A 24,204-nucleotide genomic window follows, 5' to 3' on the forward strand; every position below is an offset into this window, starting at 1 on the left:
AAAAATATACACCACTGTTTCTAAGTTAGCAAATAGCTGTCATAATAGGCAACAATGTTTTCATTACTATGTTCTACAAACAACAGTGTCCAGTTTCAAACTTTGCCTCACATATTCACCTCCATCCATCTCCAACTGTTTGTTCCTGCTTACCTGATACTTTTTCTTATATCAGCATCAATTCAGTTACATGAATCAGATGAGTCAGATGTTGTAGATTAAAACAATTGAAGGTTTTTTTTTTGCTCTCTGTAGTAGACTGTCTGGGTACAACTCTCCCTCACCAATTAACATCACTAATGCACATGTTATTAACATGCATCATTAATGCATATTTATATGCTATGCTACTAAAAAGCAAAATGGACAAATTTTGCTCTGTTTAGCAACTAACTGCATACTACTGTGCCTCTCCTATTTCATTTCAAAGAATACAAGGAATCAGCAAGACTACATTTGAAAAGGCAGAGGGTTTTTTTTTGAGTTATTTTACTTTGGTATTCAAGCATTGCCACACTTTGAATTAAAAGTATGCTAATCTCAGTAAAAGCCTCCTGCAAAACATTAAAGACAGGAAAAAAAAATAAGGGTGAATTTACTCAGCACTAAATTGTTCAAATTTTCATGGTAAGTGGTACAGCCCACTAAACAGGTATATACAGGCACCCAAGGGTGCCTAAAAGACTGTGAGAACATATTTCTAAGACTACTGCTTTTATATCAACAATAGCTGTTTATTAACATAAAAATGTGCATCGTCATCATCACCAATTATTTTATAATAATTTGCACATCCTAGTATTAGACGCATACCTAGATAATATGGCATACAAAATAAACTAGTAAGTAAGAAATTATCTACCTGCAGAAATCTAGTAGTATCTTCAGCTTTTGCAGAGCTGTACATAAATATTGATGAGGCTGCTACATTCTCACAAGTTGTGAGGACTAAAAGATTAAAAAAAAACATATTAACAATTCCCTTTATATTTTCTACCATATTTTTATATGGAGCCATGGAAAAAGGAAGGGCACAACAGAATTGTGCCCTCAAATTAGTCAGTCATGTAAAATATTAAGCATCAATATGCTGCAAGCTATTTACATGCTGATGTGCTTTGTTAATTCGGTGTGGAAATATGTAAAATATGAACAGATGTGCCATGCAAAACCCTAATTCTGGGACTACAGTTAAATATTCATTATTCGTTAAGTCACTAAATATAAATCCACACACAAGCACTGCCTCTTCCCTCTCTGACTGTCTTTGAAAAAAGTTCGGATACAATTAAATTCTTCATAGGCAGGAGATTAAACAAAACCAAAAAAGAATAAAAAAACCAGAACAAATATAAGTTGCTTTCTAAATAAACCATGACATTTTCCGAGGTTATTTATTTTATCCTAGTTGAAAGCTTCTTCATTTTTAATAGCAACATTTGCTTCCCTTCTGATTTGAGGTTGCTGCTCCTTATTCAAGGATACTAGACCTGGTGAATCTAGGAGGTTAAGAGCATCAAAAGTATCAAATGTAAAATACCTTAGCCTTTTAAGATTTAAAACGAGACTAACACTGACTGTGTTATAATTAGAGCCATATATTGTTCAACACAATATGTATGCAAACTGTGTTTGGAGCAGTTTCTTAAATGACAGAATCCTATAGATGTAGCACCTTTAAATCATCAATTTAATTCAAAGCAGTCCTGGGAAGGATTCATTCACTTACCCGTATCCAGCTGTTGGCCTTCAGCTCCACAGCATTCTGTGGTTCACTGCTGTACAGACAGCATAAGCACCACATCAGAGTCTTCTGGCTTTCATCTGCAGGGAAAAAAGCAAATACAGACACACTTAGAGGGAAAAGAAAAACCCAAACAAAACACAGACAGAACTACACACAACAATTCCTATTCATCCACAAAATTGAGACCCTAAATATCAGCCTCAACTCAGGCTGCTTCTATTCTACCAGATTCATACCACATACTTAACTTTAATCACTATATACTTCTTGTGTAATCATTTCCTTCAACAGCAGTTTAAAAGGTACCAAAGTGTTCAGAATCTATACAACAGTTAGACAATCTTAAGAAATTTGCAGGACCTAGTAATTCATTCACATAAATAATACCTGAAGCTACCTTCAAGGAACTTTCAACTCAGTAAATAATACCATTAATAACAGACAATAGTCTACAGTAGTAAAATAGTTTATTACATTGTGTTTAAAGCTTGCTCAAGTATGCTCAGTTACAAAAAACTAAAGTTTGTTAAGTATGAAATCATTCATAACTAGAACATAAATTGCCAAGTGCTCTGTAAAAATAAAGAGTCTCCATGCCTCAGGAATATGACATTTCTGCAGACAGCAGAATAGCTAAATGATAATGCAAAAAATCCTATTCCAATTTTCTGTTAAGGATCAGATTGGGTTTTACTTAATTCTAACCCACTGTTTGAAATTAGTTCTCTTCTTTAAGAATCTACTACCAAATGAGCACAACTCTCACTGCTCAGATGAACAGATATTACAGAGGAGCTGATTATCTGAAGTAAGCAGCTGAAGAGACATTTAACTCATAATTATTTCCCACAGCTTTGTTTTCAATAGGCTTTGGTGGCTTTTTCCCTAATGTTCTTCTGCACATACTAAGATGTTCTACGGTGAATTTAATGCCAGAACAAAACTGTGTGATTGAAATGAAAATTCTGAAAACCAGATGTAGTTCAGATATAATGTTCACTTAGTAAGCAATAAGCTTCTTGTTAAAAATAATACAAATAAGTGATACTATCAGTTTTAGACATTATGTTATGAAACAATTTGATTATCAAGCTGAACAAATTCTTGGTTTCTGTGTATTTGTTATCCAGGATGCAATAAACAGTATTATTTAGAAGTGTTTTGTTGAGAAAGTCTGAGGAAAAATAAAAGGTCCATTAAGTAATGCCTGTATTTTCACCAGGTGACCAAAGATGTTAACACTGATTTAAACCAGTATTCCTCAATAAATGTCCAACAACCCTGGAGGCCATTACTGACCTCCCACTGACTAACATCTCTGCAACAGAAATGGTTTCACAAGCATACACTTTTAACCCACCACAGTTCAGGGTACTCTGCCATTGTGTGTTTGGGGACTTGTTTTAATATGGATTTTTACAAGGCTAATAACTTCCTATGTTTTGTAATTCTGCAGTTAAAGGATGCATCTTGTATACTGTTCAGCAGAAGTTCTTAAATCCTGATTATATCCACTGGCATTCAGACATCAGCACTAACAGACAACTATCTTCTTCAAAAGCACCTTTCATCAAAACTCTACTATGACATTATCTGGGAGGAAAAAATAATGAGTGGTTTATTTACTTAAATGACTAAATCACAGCAAATTCCTTCTTGGAAAATAAAGATTTTAAACATTATTAATTATTAATACTAAACATTGCCTGATTTTGAAGTCTGGCTTTTGACATACCCTTCAATTATATAAATTACATAGAAAAAGGGAAGAACACATCAACTCCAAACCTCTTATCTCAAACAATGTATACATAGTTCAGGTATTTCTTCTTTTGACTCATACAGTTAATAGTGTATGTCTACAGTACATCAGTAAGTCATTTTATTTAAATTTTGGTTTTCTTTTAACTTAAAAATTAAGAAAAAATGTGAAGAAAATACATGTAACTGCTTGAATAGATTTCTGGATGAGAAGATTTTTTGTTACATGTGATGATTTGCTGCATACTATAAAATACTTTGCATTTATTGCTCCAATATGCAAAACGCAAATCAGTATGATGAAAGCTAAAATGGTGAAAACAAAACCTAGATAATCTGAGTTGGCACACTTTGCTAGCGTAATAAATTTACACAGATTAACACAGATAGATTCAAACTTCATCCCCAGTGAAAACAACCTATGCTGATCTCATAGATAAGTCAAAAGCTTCCAAAAAATAAGGAACTGGTAAAACTTCAGATTTTCCTAGTTCAAAAAATTACTTTTTGACCAAAACTGAGGTAGCGTCTCATAGATCTGTGAAAAAAAGAAAAAGAGCCCATAGTCTTGCTGATATACCCCATGACACACTCTGAGGGAAACTCTTGGTTCACTGTTTTTACAGCTGCCCTGGAACAGGGGATGAAAGATGGGAAGATTAGGACAGATCTTAAAATAATTAGAGCAGCTGCAAAATATAATCCTATCAAAAGACCAAACACAGAGCCATCGAAAACCTACTGGTGGATTTTTCCTCCCAGTTTTCTAGCAACTGTGATCTCAATGGAAAACCTATCATCATGATGAACACTGAAAAGCATTATCAGGATACAAACATAGGCATTTGATCTTACTATGGCATGAAAAGTTGCCTAATGCCCAAACAACCAATTAACACATCCACAGAAATAAAATGAAAAACTCAAAGATGGATACTCCAGCTCAGAAAAGGTTATCCACCACCTATCTACTGGACTCCTTTAAGGAGGTTAATGTTGTATTTCAACAAAGAGAACAAAAAATTTCTGTAGGAAATTTTAGACAGCTTGCAAGCTGCTTTGGGAAAAAAATGGAAAAAAGAAAAACAAAACACCAACCAAAAAAAGGGAAAAGAACCTCAAAGAAACAAACAAGCAAACAAACAAAAGAACTGAAACACCTCCAACCAAACAACCAGTCAAAAGTCCAAACCTTTATGGTAATTTTGTACTTCTTTCCTGCCAATCTCACAACCAAAAAAACTACAAAAAAACAGACAAAGAACAAAAAGCTATGTTTTTCTCATAACACAAGGTAGTCTCAATCATCCCAAGCACATGCAGTTTATAAACACCCTGCGGCCAGACAGAAGAAAGAAAACCCTAATCTTACAGCCAGAAATACTATTTTTAGAGTTTGTTGTAAAATTTTATTGAAACATATCACAAAATGTGGATTAGCTAAAACTGAACTTTCTGTTGAAATTAGTCCATTCCCAAGCTTGCCTGCTCATATACGTGTACTGACATAGAGAGCCATCAAGAAACCTCCCAGCATTTATAGTATTAGTTTGGGATTCGAGGCATTTGGGCTTAAAACTCAAACCAGAAGGGTTCTACTGAGAAGATAATCACACAGCCCACAAAAAAACCAAACAAAAACAACCAACCAAACAAACAAACAAAAAATCAACCAACTGCCCCCCCCCAAAAAAACAAAAAAAACACACACACAAAAAAACCCAAACAGAAAAACCACCACCGCTGGAATTCCTAACCAAAACTGAATTCCTCCTGTATCCCTTGTGGTTCAGGACCACAAGTACAGTCATGAGATTTTCTTTAGTCGTGCTTCCCTCACATTAGCATTCTAAATAAGGCTAACTTGGTCACCTCCTCCTCAGGAGTGTTTATGAGGAGATTATTTTCCCTCCGAGACTATACTTCCTGCACTGAGTGGTCAGCCATGTCAGCCTCCAGCACCAACAGACATTCATCTAAGGTGATATATATTGTGGTTTGGACATGATGCAAAAGTATAATGTTTTTCCTGCTCCATTTTTTAGTATGAAAGACTGAATTGAACAAAATTAGTTCCTTGTTCTGTGAGGGTGGCCTGGTCTTGACACATGCCTGAACAAGCTATTTATCCAAATGCAAAACTATATGAAACCCACTTGAGAGTCAGCATCTGCTATAGCCAACACTATCTTAAAGAATATCTTCAGAACCAGTGCCAAACAAAATGAAAAACTGCTGAATCTAAAATGCCACCAGTCCAAAGAGTGCTCAGGTGGCTCTACGAAGAGGAAGTGGTGGGAATGTATAAGCAGACATCTTCAGGTCTACTGATGTCAGAAAATCTTTAAGCATTAAAGTGAAGGATTCCATTTTGAGCAAGTAAAGCTCTCTGGTTTGGTTGCCACTTGGAGACAAAAAAAACCAAACTGTAGCAAGACTTCATTGTCAAGCAAACTTAGAGGTAATGACCAAATTGCAGAAGTGCAAATTGCAGCTTCAGAAAACGCTGAAGGAACACAAAAAAGAGGAAAGAAGTAGAGGAAACCAAGAATGTACTACTGGGATTTTTGTGAAAAGGAGCCAAAAGCAGACAGAGATGGCTTTCAACTCTGATGAGAAATATAAGTGAAGCTACTTTCTATAACACAATATACTGTCAGCACAGAAAAACTGACCATCTGAAGACTTGCATATTCTAAACAAAAACTTAGAAGCAAAGCTTGTAAACATCAATGGTTACCAACACACTCAAAACCCATGATCAGAAGGGAAACCTCTCCATAGTAAAAATAGATCTGTAAGTATGAAAAGGATTTTCAAAAAGCACACATTTGTTGCTCTGCAGAAGTGGTCTATGTCTAAACCTATGTTTCCTTCCCAAATTTTGCTTTCAGAGGTGAAATGCTGACATTACACACATCTACTATGTGTTTTACAGACAAGCTCATTTTGCCTGCGCTTGGAGCTGTCTAGAAGACAAAGCCAAAACAGAAGATGCATGCTGTGCTTGACTTAAAAAGCCCTTCTAGCTGAAAAAATTTTGCCCTTTTCTCTATTTTCCCAAAAAGAAGCATAAAGCAGAAGAGACATAATGTTATTTAATTTTTCTTTTCTTTCCCTTTTTTTATTTCTAGTTGTAATAAGAGCAAAAGACTGACAAAAAGTTATTTTAAGGGAAGCTCAGAATCAGATTTCTGCTTAAATGAGATCCCAAGTAATTTATCAAAAATTTAACAAGTCAGTTCCTGAAAAATGCATCAGAACTGCTAATGACATAGCACACTCCTCCTTCTCAACAGTTTTCCACCACCAAATTTATTTTTCTTCTGTATTCTTATCCACACACATATTCACCACCAGTAAGAGCATTTTGTTTTTCCATATGCCTTTTTCCTATGTTACTACTTTACTGTTTTAATTTAGATTTTATGTGCATTGTCACTAGTTAAGGACAGAGAGATGGGGAAAATACATCCTAAGGATTCAATAAAAACAAAGGCTATCATAACATAGACTAATTACAAAACACACATATCAGAGAAGTTATTTCTTCTGTCTTAGCACGCATGTATATTCTGATACACACAGAAGGAAACTTCCATTGTAAGTAATTTGAAACACTAGATTTTATACATTTTGAGACTCCAGCAAAATGTAATCAATACAACAAAAAATGAGAACAGAAATCCTGATGCACATAAACACTCACTGGGTTTAAAACTTACTCGTCCCAAGGCAAGATTCCATGAAATTAATTAGATCCAAAAGTGAATTTAACATTTTTGAAGCCCATATATTTTAAACACCATGGATAGCCTTTTCATCTCAAAATTTTACTTCAGTAAAAAAGAATGCTGTGTTTTTATGGAAAAAAAATCATAGTATATAACAACTCATATTTTCCTAATTTCTACAAAATAAAGTTTATGGAACTGCTGCAGAAATATCTTAACACATTCTTACCATATCCTATAACAAAAGGATTCCAACAGAGCCTTCCTAGAAGCTGTCCAATTAACGGGAACTGCTGGATTGCTACAGTGGGACCCTGCTAAAACACAAACAAAAAGATAGTAAATATACTGCACATCAAAAGTAGGTTAAGAGAACCATTAATGATACTCATTGCTGTAAATTACAATCCAAATTATTATACTGCGAAATGCTCTGAAAGCAAAACACATGCAGGTATGTAGATTTTCTATAATATCATCATTCAAGTAAGTTAAAACTTAGGTAATTTTCTTACCTAATACTTAACAATGCTAGAAAATTTGTTCATTTGCCTCACACCCAGCAGATCAGTATTAGTAACTAGCAAATATACAATTTCATTGTATTAAAAGCCTAATTAACACACATTTTTGTTGATCGTCATTGTTATAATACACTGTCTCACAGTTTCTGAAGAGATTAGTATCTACTGTGGCAAAAAATTACTTCATTAGTTTTGTTTGCTTTCTTTAAATTAACTTCCTTAATAACTAGCCAGTAACAAACTGACATTTAACTTCTAACCAAATAGAAAGATGTTTCACTATAAAAGTAATAGACAACAAGTAGTTTATATACAATCCTGCGTAGTCAGTCTTACTTTTCCATTTTTGTAGCTTTACTATGTAATAAATGAAGGCTTTGAAAAATAGTGCTCCACTGGGACAACGTACAAGCAGCAAGGATGATAAGCATCTCCTGCTACTACAATAAATTCCTTACATTGTCTCATGTTTGGGGCTATATCAAGACTTCCTGGGGCCATATTCACAAAGTCCATTTCAGGCTATGCCTCAGATTACGCGAAGTAGCAACATTCTTTCTCCCCCTTAAGGAAAAAGAAATACAAATATGGGAAGAAATACCACTCCCCCAAAACCTTTTACTTAAAATTTAACATTTAAAGTCAGTTCAGAAACAAACCTCACTCTGCAGCCTACAGATAAGAATATTTTAAAAAACGAACTTCCAGAAGAAGCAAGCCTTATGCCATAATGCAGTACTTCTAAGGCTAATTACACTGAATACATACAGTGAAAAAGTGATGCTCAGAAAAATATACTAGCAACTAAACATGAACAACTACTTTTACTCAAGAGTGCAGACAATTATTAAATCAATAAACAGAACAGGCAGCAGCTTATGCCAGTGATCTGACCATGCTGCTAGAATTCACTGCGTGTGCCATAACAAACACTGGGATTAACATGCCAGCAGACCCCCAATGATTTAAAGGATCAGTCACAGTTTTGCATGTTAAGGCCTTTAAATCATCCAATTTATGACCTGACAACCAGAATCAAATTCTTCTTTACTTAAAGAGTTTTTTTAAGAGGTTAGAGCATTGGCTGGGAAGCTTCACGTGACATCAACCAAACAAGAAGAAAAAGCCCCTTTCATAATAAACCAGGGAAACAGGAAGCACACTCCTGTTTGCATTACCTGTGACTGCTTCCCCAGTTTGCCCCTCTGATCCAGTATTACCTTAGGTCAACAAGATAAACCTTTTTGCTACTGTTACCTTCTGGTTTTGTCAAATCATGGTGCAGATTGTTTTGGAGGACCTCTTCAAAACAGGTCACTCTTCCTTCTAAAGCCACTTACCAAATGTTTTATTGTTTCATAAAGCTGATGTAGAAATTCCTGGAGCTGGGGCAAGTGAAGGCACACATCTTTCTGCGATTCCAAAGTAGTGGCTTGACCCCACTCAATAGCTTTATCCAACCAATACTCAAAGTTCAGTTTGGGCACTGTAGTGTCCTGAGCCATTCCACAATCCTGAAAAAAATATTTTAACTCCACATCAGCCAGCACTGAACACTGGCTTCAAACCAAGAACAAATATACAAAGAGAGGATTTCTGCTACCTTTTTTGTGTGCAAGAAATGGGTTGTAGGGAGTGTCTGTTTACATCTCATAAGGCTGGTAACTTTATCTGCAATATTAAGAAGCTAAACTAATAACCTTATCATGACAAAGTAGCAAAGCGGGCACAGTAATCAGTAAATTATCTTAGAATAAATGTAACACCCAGATGTGTTTCAGGCTTTTCTTATCCACATTTGTCATCATCAATATTTCACTCAGAATTTTAGAATAATTTGAGCATGCATTTGTTTCAAATACTATGCATGATGAAAAACTAAAACTGCTTGTTCCAAGATAAATGAAAGTATTAAAATTAGGCTCAACTAAAACAAAAGGCACTAGAAGGCTTTCAATCACTGTAATTTCTGTATTTGTAATTGATCATTAGCTTTATGTGAAAAAAAGAGTATTCTCCTTAATAGAAATGAATAAATTTAGTATTTCAGGTCTGTTTCTCCTTGTATACCATACAAGTAAGAGGGAAAAAAATATAACCATATGCAGCTGTACAGAACATACATATGTTCTGAAGCTGGAACTGGGCCATATGGAAGCTGGACCATAAATGATCTACATCCTATGGCACACTTCACTCTAAAAAACTGGTCTTTGTGGGATAAGCACTATCATGAAGCCAGAACATTAAAACCTAACCAAACTGCGCTGGTAAAAGATACCAAAAACCAGCATACAATTCTTTTCTTTGAGGGAAGGACAGAGAATAGCATAGCAGGCAGCGTAACAACCTATAAATCTCTCTGAAAGAAATCTCTCATAGGCTGGAAGACCAAATGAGCTCTTGCAGCCTTTCAATCATTGTTCTTTCTGTCAAAACTGTAAAGACAACTGTCAATTAACAGAATGTGGTGGCAATTTTCAGAAATTAATTGTTGCCCACTTGGAGACAAATTCAGACACTCATAGATGCCACAGAAATGAATGAATATGCATCTTTGCAAGCTATAAACTAAAAAGTAAACCAGAACCCCACAGCAGTCCTGCAAACCAAGCTTGCTTTATACAGCTAACCCTTACAAACACAGGATTTGTATAGCATGATAATCTCAGCCAGATAAAAATTCAAAGATAATTAATAAGTTTGTTTAATTACTATGAGAAATAAATAAATAAATAAACACATAAATACATAAGCCCTAGTGAATCACTACTATCATTTGAGTTTGGATCCTGTCTAGAAAAAAAAGTGAAAAATAAAATTGAGGTTAAGCTGTTGGATTGCTAGTGTACAATATGTATTTGCCCCAAACTTGTTCAAAGCCAAGTAAGCAAAGCCACTGCTCTTGTGTTCTTTACTACACTCCCATTTTTATCTGCCACTGTTTCTGTCAGCAGAGCTCTTAAGGGATCTGTGCAGTACCAAGATGTTACTGATCTTCTTTGAGTATCAAAACACGCTATGAGACTCTCCATCATAGCAGCTGGCTGAAGAGACATGGGTCCCACAGGCAATTAGCCATCAAACCCTTTGATCACCACAGGGACATAAGAAAGACTTTCAGAACAAGTTGAAGCCAGGAAGTGAACGAACACATGTGGTTAAATTAATGAGCCTACTTGATGTTCCCAGACACGATCAATCCTACCAAATAACTAAAAAATCAATCCCCTAATAAAATGGCTCCTAAAGCTTCTAGGAAAGAAGATAAAAAGGAAAAAAAAATCAAAAAAAGAGGAAGCATAAAAACTCCAGCATTTTAGGGCCAATCATGAGTTAAGTATTAACTGAGAATCCAAGTAAAGTAAATCAAGCAGGATAATCTAATATACTGAGTACCTGTTTCTACTACTTTAGTATGCAGAATAGCACAGCCATCACTCTTCTTTTTCCAGAAGTCTGAGATCCCAGCTCTCCAATAAGAAAGGTGTTTTGTCTCCCTGGTTAATACAGCTAAATAAACTGGATTGCACATTCTTTTTTTTTTAGGTACTGCAACTATTTAAAAAAAACCCAAAACAACAGCACAAACCGTAAGTGAAAGAAATTTTAGAAGTGTCTCTCCTCTTTATGCTGATAACTGCAAGTATGAATTTTTTACTGTTTCTGATAGCTAACTCCCTTAAAATATCTGAATAGTTTGGAGATGAGAAAAGTATTCTTCCATCACCAGACTTGCAATAATCACACACAAGACAAAGCAGCTCTATGGTCAGTGCTATTCAAAACCCTCACCTTGTTGCATGGAAGCACAAACGAAGGACCTGGACCAAAAAAACTCCAGCTATACAATCTAGGGTTCAAAACCTATGCTCAGAAAGATCAGTCCTGCCTTCATCCTTTTGCATAATTTTCTCGTGAAAATGAAACACCCCACTGTTTCTAAAGCAGAGTTCAGAAATTTTAGCTGCAGTTTAATAGGAGTCAGTTCTATATGCATTTCCAAAGTGGATTAAAGGATAAATATATGTGGTTTTCTGTGCAATTAATTTTCTGAAACTGCTAAAAATCCTAATATATCAGCAATAAGGAATAAATGATCCCTATGACTATGGGAAGATGTAATCTTCAGTGAACCATTTAGAGTGACATGTAAAGATCTTTGCACATTTTGGGGCAAGGGGGAGGAGGAGGAAGGGTTGTGCTCTTCTGTAAAGCTTTGTACAAGAACTACTCTTGTAGATTCAATGGTAGCAGAATCCCTTACAGCAACTATTACACAGCCACAGAATCCTCTGAATTGGAAGGGACACATAAGGATCACTACGTCCAACTTTTAAGGGAATGGTCTGTGTGGGAATGGAACCCACGACCTTGGCATTGTTAGTACCAATCCACTGAACTCATCTCAGGGTTGAATGTAGATTTTCAAAAATTGTAATTACCAAAAATGCTAAAGGTATTGCTGCTTTCTGTTTTGGAATACCACCAATTCACATTTTTTATAAAATTATGCTGAGATCAACAGAAGAACACAATAAAGTGGCATTTCTAGGAATTGCTGCACTATTCATATATAGGCCACTGGCCCTTGTTAGCATTTAGTATGTGCTTCAATTTATCCTTGGTCAAGAATGTGGTTAATTTAATATACATTAAGATTTTCAGCATCTCAACACCACATATTCCACACTATTTCCAATAGTGCTCTGTTTTCAATAGCATGATTTTTAAGCTGTACTTGTTTGTTTTCACTGGAAGTTTCCAATTAAATAGTTATTTTATTGATTGGTTACTTCAACTATAGCATCTAGTCCTGAAAAGAGCAATTTGATTAATATAGCTTACTATTGTTTTCACCCCAACATTACTGGAAAACACACAGTACAGCTACTGTGTATATATAAATACTGTGAATGTATAAATAACCTGATTAAAAAGCAAACATACCAGAGACACAGATTTAATCTCAAAAACCATCATAGGATATAGAATATGGTTTATTAGAGAAACAGAAAACTGTTAGGTAATCAAAAGTAACTTAAATGTTCAGGTTCCAGTATCATACAGGACATATTAGAAGAGCTATAGGAATCACAGACAATAAATACTTGATCAACAATTTGACTTACAATACTGACAAGTATATTCCTATGGTCTCTTTCAGATTAATTTCCATTCTTTTCAGTTAGTAAGAACTCATTTTAGCTGTTAAAAATCAAAAACTGATTCTCATTTTGACTGGGTTCTCCACAACATGGCAAATTCAGAAGTCAGATTTATTGTGAATCACCTTATAGTATCTTTTACTTCTAGGAAGAAGTGTTTAGTCCTCTTCTCTGAGACCCCCCAGGCAAACCCTCTTGGCCTCATACATTCAAGCACATGGAACCTTGGGGAGCTCTGGTATGAGGGTACTCATTATACCTTTCAGAAGTTAATGGCAGCTTTTCTAACAAGCAATTTTATTCTGTCAAATGAGCTCTCTGGATAGTGCCTGAAACATACCACTTTAGTCACTAACTTTTGTTACCAGATCTTGAGGCAAAGTCCCCAGATCTTGCTTTAGTAGGTTCACAAAAATTACAACTAAACTTTCATTAATTTATTTCTATTTAATCTTGTAAATTCAGCTGCTAAATTTAAATTAAGCCTTTTAAGTAGAAGGGTCTTTGAGGTACTGTTAAGGTACAATACTTCCTTATGTCACAGCGTTCCAAATAAACATGACTAAAACTTGTATTCAAGGTATAAAGCTCTCACTTTGCCTTGAATGAATGATAAGTAGCTCCATACTCCAAATGAATGTTTTACTTTCCACTCCTCCTTCTCCTCTTCCTCCTCCTCTCTTATATCCTACCCACCAGCAACCTTAACTTATGAGGAAAAACATAAAATAAGAAAATAGTTAAAAATACTCGTATGATGTCAGGCCCAAGGGCCCAAACCACAAAAGGTCACCATTAAAGTAAAAAAAAAAATAAATATACACTCCAAATTCCAAACTATTTTTAAGGAGTTTTAATACTTACAAAAGCAATAGGACAGTCCTTTTGTGCATATTTATTACTCTAATAGATATTAGGAGACTCATATTACCAATTAGGAGCACTTCAGTATATTATATAATCAAAAGATACCATCATGTGACTCCTTAATCACCCTTGATTGTGATACAGCACCATTGATACAGTAATGTAACAAAAGAGTATTCACTTTTCAGCGTGTCAAAGATTATTATAATCATGTCACAAATTTACTATCTAATGGATATTCTGAAGTTATGCAAAGGGGAAAAAATTGTAGCAATTTTCCTGAACATTGTTACTACTTTCTCATTTATTAATTTTCTACATAAAATATGTATTTCTTTACCTTGTTCTCAAGTATATTTTTCATCTTCACCTTGACAAGTCCCATTCTGCTTGCCAAGAACAGAAGAAAATTCAATATATACTTAGATAGAAGGTAAGAGCAAACATAACTTATTTCCTACTGTAAAGACAGTCTGTTACCAGCCTCCCCAAAATAAATTTTAAAAACAGTTTATTAGGAAAAAAAGCATCTTTTTAGGAAGTTCAAAAAGGCCCAAGAGTAGTAAAGACTATGTGAAAATTAAAAACTATTATTAGTTTTAACTATGAAAATTAAAAACTATTACTATAAAAACTATTTATTCCTATTGTCTTATTTTCCAGTACACCTTGTCGAGAAATTAGCTTCACAGGCTGTTTTATAGGTTGGTATTAAGTCTAATCTACACACACTGGCAGTCCAGCAGTCAAGAATAATTGAGAGAATAACTTCCATCTTCATTTTGGACTGGTGTGCTTACAAGCAGTGTTGATTAGTGTCCATTTTTTATTTAGTAACTTTTCACATAAAAACAAATCTGCCCAAATGTCTTTGTGCCTACATCCACAGATACTTTAGAGCGAGAAAAAACAACTATTATAGAAAACTGCCTGTCTGCATGCGCACTTTCCAAATTAAAACAAATTGCATGCTACTATATCTTCCCCTGGAAATAAAATCAAAGAACACAATTTTGCCAAAACAAAGGAATTGGCTAAGCAACCTGTGAAATCTGGCAAACTAAACAGCTGTCAAGCAGGTGGCTAACATTATTATTATTCAATGTTTAGACTAAAAATCCTCCTGGAGAAAATAATTAACTCTTCTCTTTTACTGCTGTATATTTGTTTCTTCTATTTACTCTGATAATTGATAATTTAACGGAGTTGCATTCTGAATTACATTATCAGGTCTCACAGGAAAAAGAGCTCCATTTTCATGTTTAAGCAATTGTGGCCCCTAGCAGGGCTAATTTTGAGGCCAGCATATATATTAAACCTCTTGCACAGGTATCATCTGAGTATTGCAAACTGCAGAATTATATTTCCAGTTGCATTCTGTTGCTCTGCAGGTCTAGAAAAGACTTGATGCCCTGAGGAAGCATCCTTTGCTGGGATCAATGCAAGATCTCCCTTTCTCAGATACTCTGAAAACATTACATCTCCCTCTCCCCACAAAAGGACTGTATGATCATGATAAAGCTTTCCTGTACCAGAGAGTGGCTGGGCACTGAACAGAATCCCCAGGGAAGTGGTCACAGCACCAGCCTGACAGAGCTCAAGCGCCTTTGGACAATGCTCCCAGTGCGTGGTGTGACTCTTGGGGAGTCCTGTGCAGGGCCAGGAGCTGGACTCAATGATCCTTGTGGGTCCCTTCCAACTCACCATGTTCTGTGATTTCCATTAATCAGGTTAAATATAATTATTATATTTAATAATAATGATGTTTATAATATCATTATTATTATTAAATATCATAATTATATTTAACCTGATTATTATAAATTTAATATAATATTTATAAATATTATAAATATTTAATAATAATGATATTATAAATATCATTTATTTGCCTCACAAAAAAATTAATTTTAAAACTTTCTGGCTCCAATAGCTCATCTTGTGGCAGCAAATCTTCCCTCTAACTTACCCCATTTCAAGAGGCTTGAAAACAAAGAATAAAACGTTCTTTAATGGGAAAAGCAGAAACAATATCTCAGCACATCCATCTAACTCTTATCTTCTGCCCACAGGTACAGTGAAAGCAGGAGTGATATCACTGAATTTTACATATGTTATTTGTTACTTTTCCATAATGAATCTTAACAGGGCAAGAAGGCAATCAACTATACTTTCAAATACAAACTATGCAAGTACCAACCCACATAATGGATTTTTAGGAACATAATAAATATAAATAATAAAAAATCTGAATAAAAAATCTGATCACAATCCACTGTAAGACACTCCCGCAAGGAACAAACCAAAGAAGTAACTAATACTCCAACACCACTAGTAATTTTTTAAATTAGATTTAAGAGGAGAAAACAGGCAATAATATAAGGTACCTTTACATCTCTGGCAGAAGACTGCAATTCAGCAAAGCACCAAAACATACAACGTCCTACTTTAAAAGAATTTCAATGTCAGCAGAGGCCAGAACAAAATCCAGCAAGACCTACATAAAGCAATCCATACCAGAACACAGGGAATCAGACAGATGTGCAAAATCTAAATTTGTTTCAAGACAATTAGGCAAATCACAGATTTGACCAGTGGATACTGATGTTAAGCAGATCAACATGACCTTCCAGAACAAAACCCAGACTTGAAAGAAACAGGGGGCTGCCAGCTCACCCCTAAATTCCTTGCTTGCTCTTCCATATGTGGATACTTTCCTCTTATCAATGACCTACCACAGAGCTAACAAAAATACAGCAGAAGCTAAAATTTACATCCTAAAAATGTGCTGCATGGTGAACAGAAGCACAAACAAGAACACACCGTCACAGGTTTCTAGAAATGGAGGGAGGGAAGGGGGTGTGAAGCACATCTACTTTCAATGTATTTCCTCAGTAAGGTTTATGTATTTTGTCTTGCAATCTAAATAGTACACTTTACAAGACTATTTGGTAACACCCAGTCACCGGAATGTAGCAATCTCTCCTAGTGCTTGAAGAATAAAGTTTTTGGGGGGATATCGCTAATGAAAATTAATGTTCAAATATCCTTGGATTTAGCTTGTTGGACAGGGCCTTTTCATTCAGCCCAGCTAATTTTCAGCTCACTTCTGTGACAACAATGGAAATAAAGATGACACACAGGAAATTGCAGCTAAAACAACTAAGCAAAGAATAAAAGCAACCCTGGAAAGAGACACTAGGTCTGATCGAGCCTTCAAACTATAGAAGGCAGAACTGTCTCAGGTACCTGGCAACATAAAAATATTTTTACACCACTTTGCAGAAAGTCCAATTATTGCTAACACCACTTTACCTTCACTAACAGTCACAGTAACATCACATATCAATTGTGTATTGGGTCTCTGATAACAGCAGTCTAAATGCCACATAAGTTAGATCTTACTATGCAGCTTACAAGAAAAGGAACGAAATGCTGGTTATGTTTATGTCAATGGCAAAATTTTTGTTAGTCTCAATTAAGCCTAAATTTCACATTAAGCTTTAATGACAGTGAGAAGCTCAGCCACGTAAGAGCTTACCAAGCAACTACATTAGAAAAAATAAGCCTTTTAGCAATAATGGTAAATTCTTGTTAGATTAAATCTGTTGTTTGTACCCATTCTCCTATATCGAATCTGCCAGTTAATGTATCGCTCCCTATCTTGTGGGTTACCTAACAGTTATCTGGAATATCTGACTATACAGTTTTCATTACCCAATTCTAGCAAATGAGCAGATTTTTTACCAAATATAAATTCTACTTTTTCACTTCAAAGTTTTACATGTGGTTACCACTGCCTCCCATAGCTTAAAACCAGTATTAGAGATTTTATACTGTCATTTCAGACATCTGAAAGATTTTCTTCAACTTCTTCTCTACAGAGTAACACTTCAGAAAAAAAAACGATCTGGGGGTGCAGGTGGGCAGCAGCTCAGGGTGAGCCAGCAGTGTGTGCCCGGGCAGCCAGGAGGGCAAACCCCACCTCAGAGTGCAGCAGACACAGCATCACCAGCTGGGATTGGGATCATCCTGCTGGATTCAGCCCTGGTGCCCTGAGTCCTGTGTGCAGTGCTGGGCCCCACACTCTGAGAAGGGTGGGAAGAAGGTCCTGGAATGGTCCAAAGGGGACCTTGAGAGGGAGTGCTGGTCTGTTCCCAGGATTTTCTGGAATCCAGTAACAGGATATGTGCAAATGGTTCAAGCTTTATCACAGGATGTTCAGACTGGACACTAGGAAATCTTTCTTTATCAGGAGAGTGGTCAAACACTGGAAGAGGTCTCCTACAGGTGTGACTTTTGCTCCATGTCTGTCAAGTGCCTTAAAAAGAGGCATTTGGACAACGCATTTAACACCAAAGTTAACATTTGTTCAGGTGTGAATTGGTCAGGCAGTTTGACTAGATGATTTTTGTCCCAGAAAAATAGTCCATTCTGTTCTGGTCTGAACATGAACCGAACCAAACCAATCACCTAAATTTCCCTCATCACAGAACCTCCTCCTCTATCAACTTCTATTAGTATACTGCTCGAGTGGAATACAGAGAAACCTACTTCCTTAAAATTCATTTCCTCTGGGGAGAAAAAATAGGCAAAGATTAATTCAAAGTTTCACCATGGAATTAGCAGCATTTTGTGTCAGTTACATACTATGAGCTATCAGTGATGGGGATGTTGCATATACACCAATCCTTGGCACTTCCTTTTTTAGAAATTTAAGTTTTGCAATTAACAGATATATGATGAAGTAATTCCCCCACGTCCAAGCATGAACAGAAGCACATACATTAAACTGTACATAGCAAGTTAGAACATTAATTCTCTCATCAGAGGAATCACTTACGACCTGAAATGTAGAAGAAAACATGTATTCCTTTGTATTAGTGTATCAAGGAATAGCACTTACTTCCACCTGTATGAAATAAAATTACAAGGAGGCAAGGGGAAAACCTAAAAGTGCTCCTGCCAGAACATAATCTTCCTCCAGCTAAGCCATGGGGATTGGGAGGGAAAGCAACAGGGACACAACCTGTTTACATTTAGAGAAGAATGACTACTCGCCTTTCTTCCTTCAATTAAATAATGAATGAACATAAGGGGCTTTATAATTCCAACAATGCTTCTATAATAGTCATGCAACTGCTATATTCAAGCTTTCCCCCTGGCTTACACAGGTATACAAAAAGAAGACATATGTTCTGAATTCTTTATCTCAAGTATTTGAACAGAAGGTAAAATACTGTGTTATTGATATCCAGAGCTACTAATAAAGTTGGATTCTAATTCTTATACTAACAATTTTTCTAAGAATCTCTAACATTTATTTAGTAATGAAACACATACTCATTGAAATCCCACTGTTCTACAGAGTTAAAGCATTTCTGCATTAGCATAAGGAAACAAAGGAACAAACAGAAAACAATTTCTTCCAAGTCACTGAGGAAACATACGACAAAAAGAGATGAAACACACAAATCTTATATACTTTAGCCTATTAGGAAACACTGTTTTTCAAGGCTTTCCTCAAAGATAATCTATTATTCACCTTAAGCTCCTCAAGCATGACATGACAATTTATGCAATGATCGTCAATATCCCACCAAAAATAAAATGACCACACAAGAATCCCAAAAAAGTACTTTCTATTCAGTTTATGTTACACATATTTACCTTTATATGAATTCTAATGACAGCTTAATAAGTGTAAGTAAAAACATCTTATATTCACAGTGTCCGCAGTAAAAGCAAGCCTGCAAATGAAAGAATGCACTTCTCTGGCATAAAAGGGGCTCATACTTTTCCCCCCTCTCCTCTCTCTGACTACTCACACTCAGAAATAGCCACAAAATAAAATCTTCAGAATAAAGATGTATTTATGGCACTAAGTACATCTGACAGAAAAAGAAAAATGTATTCCTCAGAAGAATAAAAATAACTTCATGACATCCATATCAACATTTACACATTTTTGTTGTGCATTATCTTAACACACTCCCACAGATACTTGTCCCTGGAGTCCATTGACAAGGTTTCATGCTATTCACAGGCATTAAATCAGGCAATTCATTCTTTGCAAACAAGAGATAAGTTTCCTCAGAAACATCTAGAGCAAAGACTTTTGGTCATTCACTCAGACAAACTCATACCACAGCAACAATTAGCTATGTGGGCATTTAGACTGAAGACAGCGAACTGACATTCAAATCCATGAGACAATGATTTGTGGAATTATTCCTGCAATTAGTCCTGCATATTTTATGAGTCAATTATTCCTGTATATTTTATGAGCATTTACTTTTTAATGCGCCACAGAGGATTCCCTGACTTATCAATAATGCCTGTCACATCCGTTCACAAAAACCTCCAGGTTTTGCCCCTGGCATGAAATTAAAGCTGTATTTTTCTCTTATCTTATGGGAAGAGAGCTTCTTATGAAAGTGGTCAGTTGATGATAAATGAGAACTTCTAATGTACAGCATAGAAAAAAAATACTAGCTGGTGGTATGTCTCTTGACCTCTTCTACTTGGACACTCATTTATGTAAATTTAGTTGATATCTTATTAAAGTCCTATCTGGAATACTTCAATGCTGACACACAGTTAATCAAGATTTACAAAAAAAACATGTCCAATGAATCTATTAATCGGGAGGAAGGACAGCACTACAATTTGGCTTCAAGAGTCAGAAGTCTAAGAATCCAACTCTCACTTCAGAGACATGACACTAAAAAAATTAAAGTCAGTTAAGTAAGGCTCATTCTGCTTCACCTCTGCAGAAGCTTGATTAGTTATGCTCTGATTTTAAAGAATAGTACATTTACTTATATACTTGTTTACTTAAAAAAAAACCCCAAACTACAATCAAATATCTGGTAACATCATATTTACTCCATTTACAATTTTTTTAAAATTTATTGCTCTCAAAGATTTACAAGTTTCTTTTGATGCAGTAGCCTTGTGGGCTTTATTTTGCAAGATTACCATAAATGATGCTGCGCAGATTACACTTGAGCAAGTAATGTGTCTTTATAGAGTGTGTCCAGTAATACCTGTACAACTCATCACTAGTAAAATCATGAAACTATAGCTCACGGTATTGCTTAGAAATGTAATTTCTACTGGAAGTTAAAAATGCATGGAGAACTACTATGTCACAATCCTGCAACCATATGCAAGGCTAACAGTTAAAAAACTAACAGAAACCTCTCACAAACAGCATCTGACATGAGTCTGCCCTTTATTATTACACAGAGTAAAAGTATTCTTGAACAAATTTTAAAGACACTGTAATCAAAATTTCCAAAAGTCATTAGAGTAAATTGTGATTGTTAATATAAAAGATCTAGATTTCTCTTTGTTAATTTATTATTTATGTTTACTGAGTTTATGATTAATATAATAATAATAAAGAGTATTTTGCACCTCCATAATATATAACATACTGTACATTCCTGTAACTTAGAAAGTAGACTAACTGCATGATCCTAAAGTGTTCTTGGGACCTGGTGGTATGTGCCACCAAGTCTCAAACACAAAGAATTTTCTAATTCCCAAAGGTGCATGAAAGGAGTTACAGATTTTTAATGAGTATTACCATTGTCTTCACTTTAATAACATTAACAATGACAGCAATTTATTATAGCATTAACTGAAAAACATTTTCTTGGAATACCCTTCTTGGTGAAGGTTGAATTGTTTAAGATTTGATTTTTGAGACCTGTTCTACCACTTATGCATGTAGCAAGATCTTTACAATCTGGCATACTTTTGCTCATTGTTTAGGTCAGGTTGGCCCAAAATATGCTGTATTCACTTAAAATATTTTTTTCAAAAATCATCTGATAAAGACTAAAGATTTTTATTTGGGAATGATCTCATGCAATATATACATCTTCCTGTAAATGCCAAAAATTATTCCATGTACATCAAGGGATTCTAAGGAAACAGGAACTTTCTGAGTTTCAAGAAAGACTTGTTTCACCTATCTCTGTCACCCTTCTCAAGATCCTCCACCCAAATGTCTTTTGAAAGACATCTTTGCCATAAACAGCACATTCACAATTGTAGAGCAGTATACTGAAACATACATCTTAGGGAAAAAGACAGTATAATTTAAAAGTACACTGAGCACCTAGGGCTGTTCCACTGATGGAACAACTGTATCCAGTGCCTTCAAAGGGGTATCCTTTGTTGCTGTAACTCTTCATAACATCACCCCAACTCCACCAGTGTCCCTTATGACCCACGGTACTCTGTGGTTAATCTCATGTGCACTCACCCTGCTGGTCCATATGCACGCGCCAACCAGATGGAATCACAGAATCATACAATGTTAAGGAGGTGGAATGGACCTCACAGATCATCTAGTCCCAACCCTCCCTGCCACAAGCAGGGACATTGCCCACTAGACCAGATTGCTCAAGGACTTGTGCAGCCTGGCCTAGAACACTGCCAGGGATGGGGCACTCAGAACCTCCCTGGGCAGGCTGTTCCAGTGTCTCACCACCCTCACAGGAAAGAACTTCTTCCTAATATACAACCCAAAGTTCCCCTCTTTCAGTTTGAACCCTTTGCCCTTGCCTCACCACTACAGTTCCTAATGTCCTATTTAGCTTCCCTGCAGCCTCCCTTCAGATAATGGAAGGTGGCTGTGGGTTCTCTACACAACTTATTCAAGCTGAACAGTTCCAAATTTCTTTGCCTGTCTTTGTAAGGGAGATTATCCAGCTCCAGAGGACTCCTGCCCAACAACATGGGGAATATCAGTCTTTCTCTTTGACCCTCCCTTCGAATTTTAGAATATATATAGGAATAGAATCACCATAAAACCTTTATTCTGCTTTGAAACTTGGTTAAAATTACCATTTTCAATCCTCAGTAGCCAAAGACATGGAGAGGCAGAATCACACACATCTCGCTTCCTGAGAATACAAAGATAAAAAGCACAGAAGTTATTACCAAGACTGGATTCATACTTGTAAGCAATAAGATAACCTCCGGGATCCTTTTTCGAATCAGGTTTTCCCAGCGCCACGCTCTCAGGAGTCAAGGCCCTGCGGCGGCGCCCAGCCCTGCAGCGCCACCGCCGCCCAGGAGGCGGCAGCAGTGAGCACCCGCCCCGCCAGGGCCGAACCCAACAGGGTTCATGGATTCGGCAGCGCCCCGCGCCCCGCCTTCCGCAACCTCCCCACCCTCGCTTCAAACACCGCATGGCGACCAGCTCTTACCACACAACTTCCCAATCTTGAGCTAAGGGGACGTGAGCATAAACCCAAATAATGGAGCAAGTAATTCATGTAACTCAGAACATAAACTGAATTCAATTAATTGGGAGCAGACAAAAAAGCCTTCTTTTCACAAGAGATGGGGGACAGCTAAGAGCCTTTAATTACATATCAGAAAAAAATCCCAAATTCTGAAGGTTCTCCTAGTTTTCAAAAGCCCTTCACTGGATTGTTATATAGTAGTTTTACCTAAAGGATTCTTCACTCTAAGGGAGAGAGCATTATGCCATTTTAGATATTTTAGTTATCCTCCCACATGAAAAATGGCCATTTGGAAAATTTTTGAGAGGAGTGGAAATTTAATTACCTACATTTGTGAACCAAACCCAAAACTTAAAGTGTCAAATTCTCCCAGCACTTACGGGACATCTGTCTTCCCTAATCTTTAGTTTAAATAAAAGGCCAGCTACATTTTCTGACAGTATTCCTTAAAAGCCTACTCTGCTGCAGCTCCCCCACCACAGCAGATATCTGTGTCAGATTAAACAGTATAAAAGCTGGCAAAGTCTCCTGAATCAAAAACAAATCCCCCTTCCTCTATCAACTATTTAGGAAAGTATCCGTGTATTATTGTTGCATCCATCTTGCACATACATCACAAAATGACCTTTTGTCACTGTTTCCTCCCTAGAAGGAGGGGAATAGCAAGACGCTGACAGCATAGATGTTGATGTCTCTCTTTGCAGATGTTTTCAGTACCAGATAGTACCTACACGGGGAATACAAGAAGGGTGGACACGGACTTTTTACAGGGGCATGCAGTGATAGGACAAAGGGAATGGCCTTAGACAGAGTGAGTTTAGCCTAAATGTTAGGAAGAAACTTTTCACCCAGAGTGGTTGGGCACTGGCACAAGCTGCCCAGAGAAACTGGGGCTGCCTCATCGCTGGAAGAGCTCAGGGCCAGGCTGGCCGGGGCACGCTGGCACGGACACCTCAGGAGCCAGGCACGCCCCTGCAGCTCGGGCAGCAGCGCTCAGGACGTAGCGCAGGCCACGGCCACCTTCTTCTGCCCGCCTCAACGCCTCAGGGGGGGCCGGCCCGACGCCTCGCTGCCCATGTTACCCTTTCCCCGGCGGGCTCGTCGCCGCCAGCTCCCGCGGAGGGCGGAAGAGGAGGG

The 24,204-nt window shown here is 36.6% G+C and overlaps 1 protein-coding gene across 1 annotated transcript in view; it reads right to left on the reverse strand.

The window, feature by feature from the left end:
* FANCC (FA complementation group C) overlaps positions 1–22,721 on the reverse strand; it is a 73,761-nt gene extending 51,040 nt beyond the window's left edge. The window contains exons 1-4 of the mRNA XM_031061843.1: positions 22,664–22,721; positions 9,107–9,280; positions 7,472–7,559; positions 1,730–1,824 (exon numbers count right to left, since the gene is read on the reverse strand). Of these exons, the coding sequence (XP_030917703.1) occupies positions 1,730–1,824; positions 7,472–7,559; positions 9,107–9,280; positions 22,664–22,666 (360 nt within the window). The 5' untranslated portion in view covers positions 22,667–22,721. The remainder of the gene's footprint in view (positions 1–1,729; positions 1,825–7,471; positions 7,560–9,106; positions 9,281–22,663) is intronic.
* Between the last annotated feature and the right edge of the window lie 1,483 nt (positions 22,722–24,204).

Source organism: Geospiza fortis, unplaced genomic scaffold (genome assembly GCF_000277835.1).
Source record: "Geospiza fortis unplaced genomic scaffold, GeoFor_1.0 scaffold325, whole genome shotgun sequence".
Taxonomy (NCBI): domain Eukaryota; kingdom Metazoa; phylum Chordata; class Aves; order Passeriformes; family Thraupidae; genus Geospiza; species Geospiza fortis.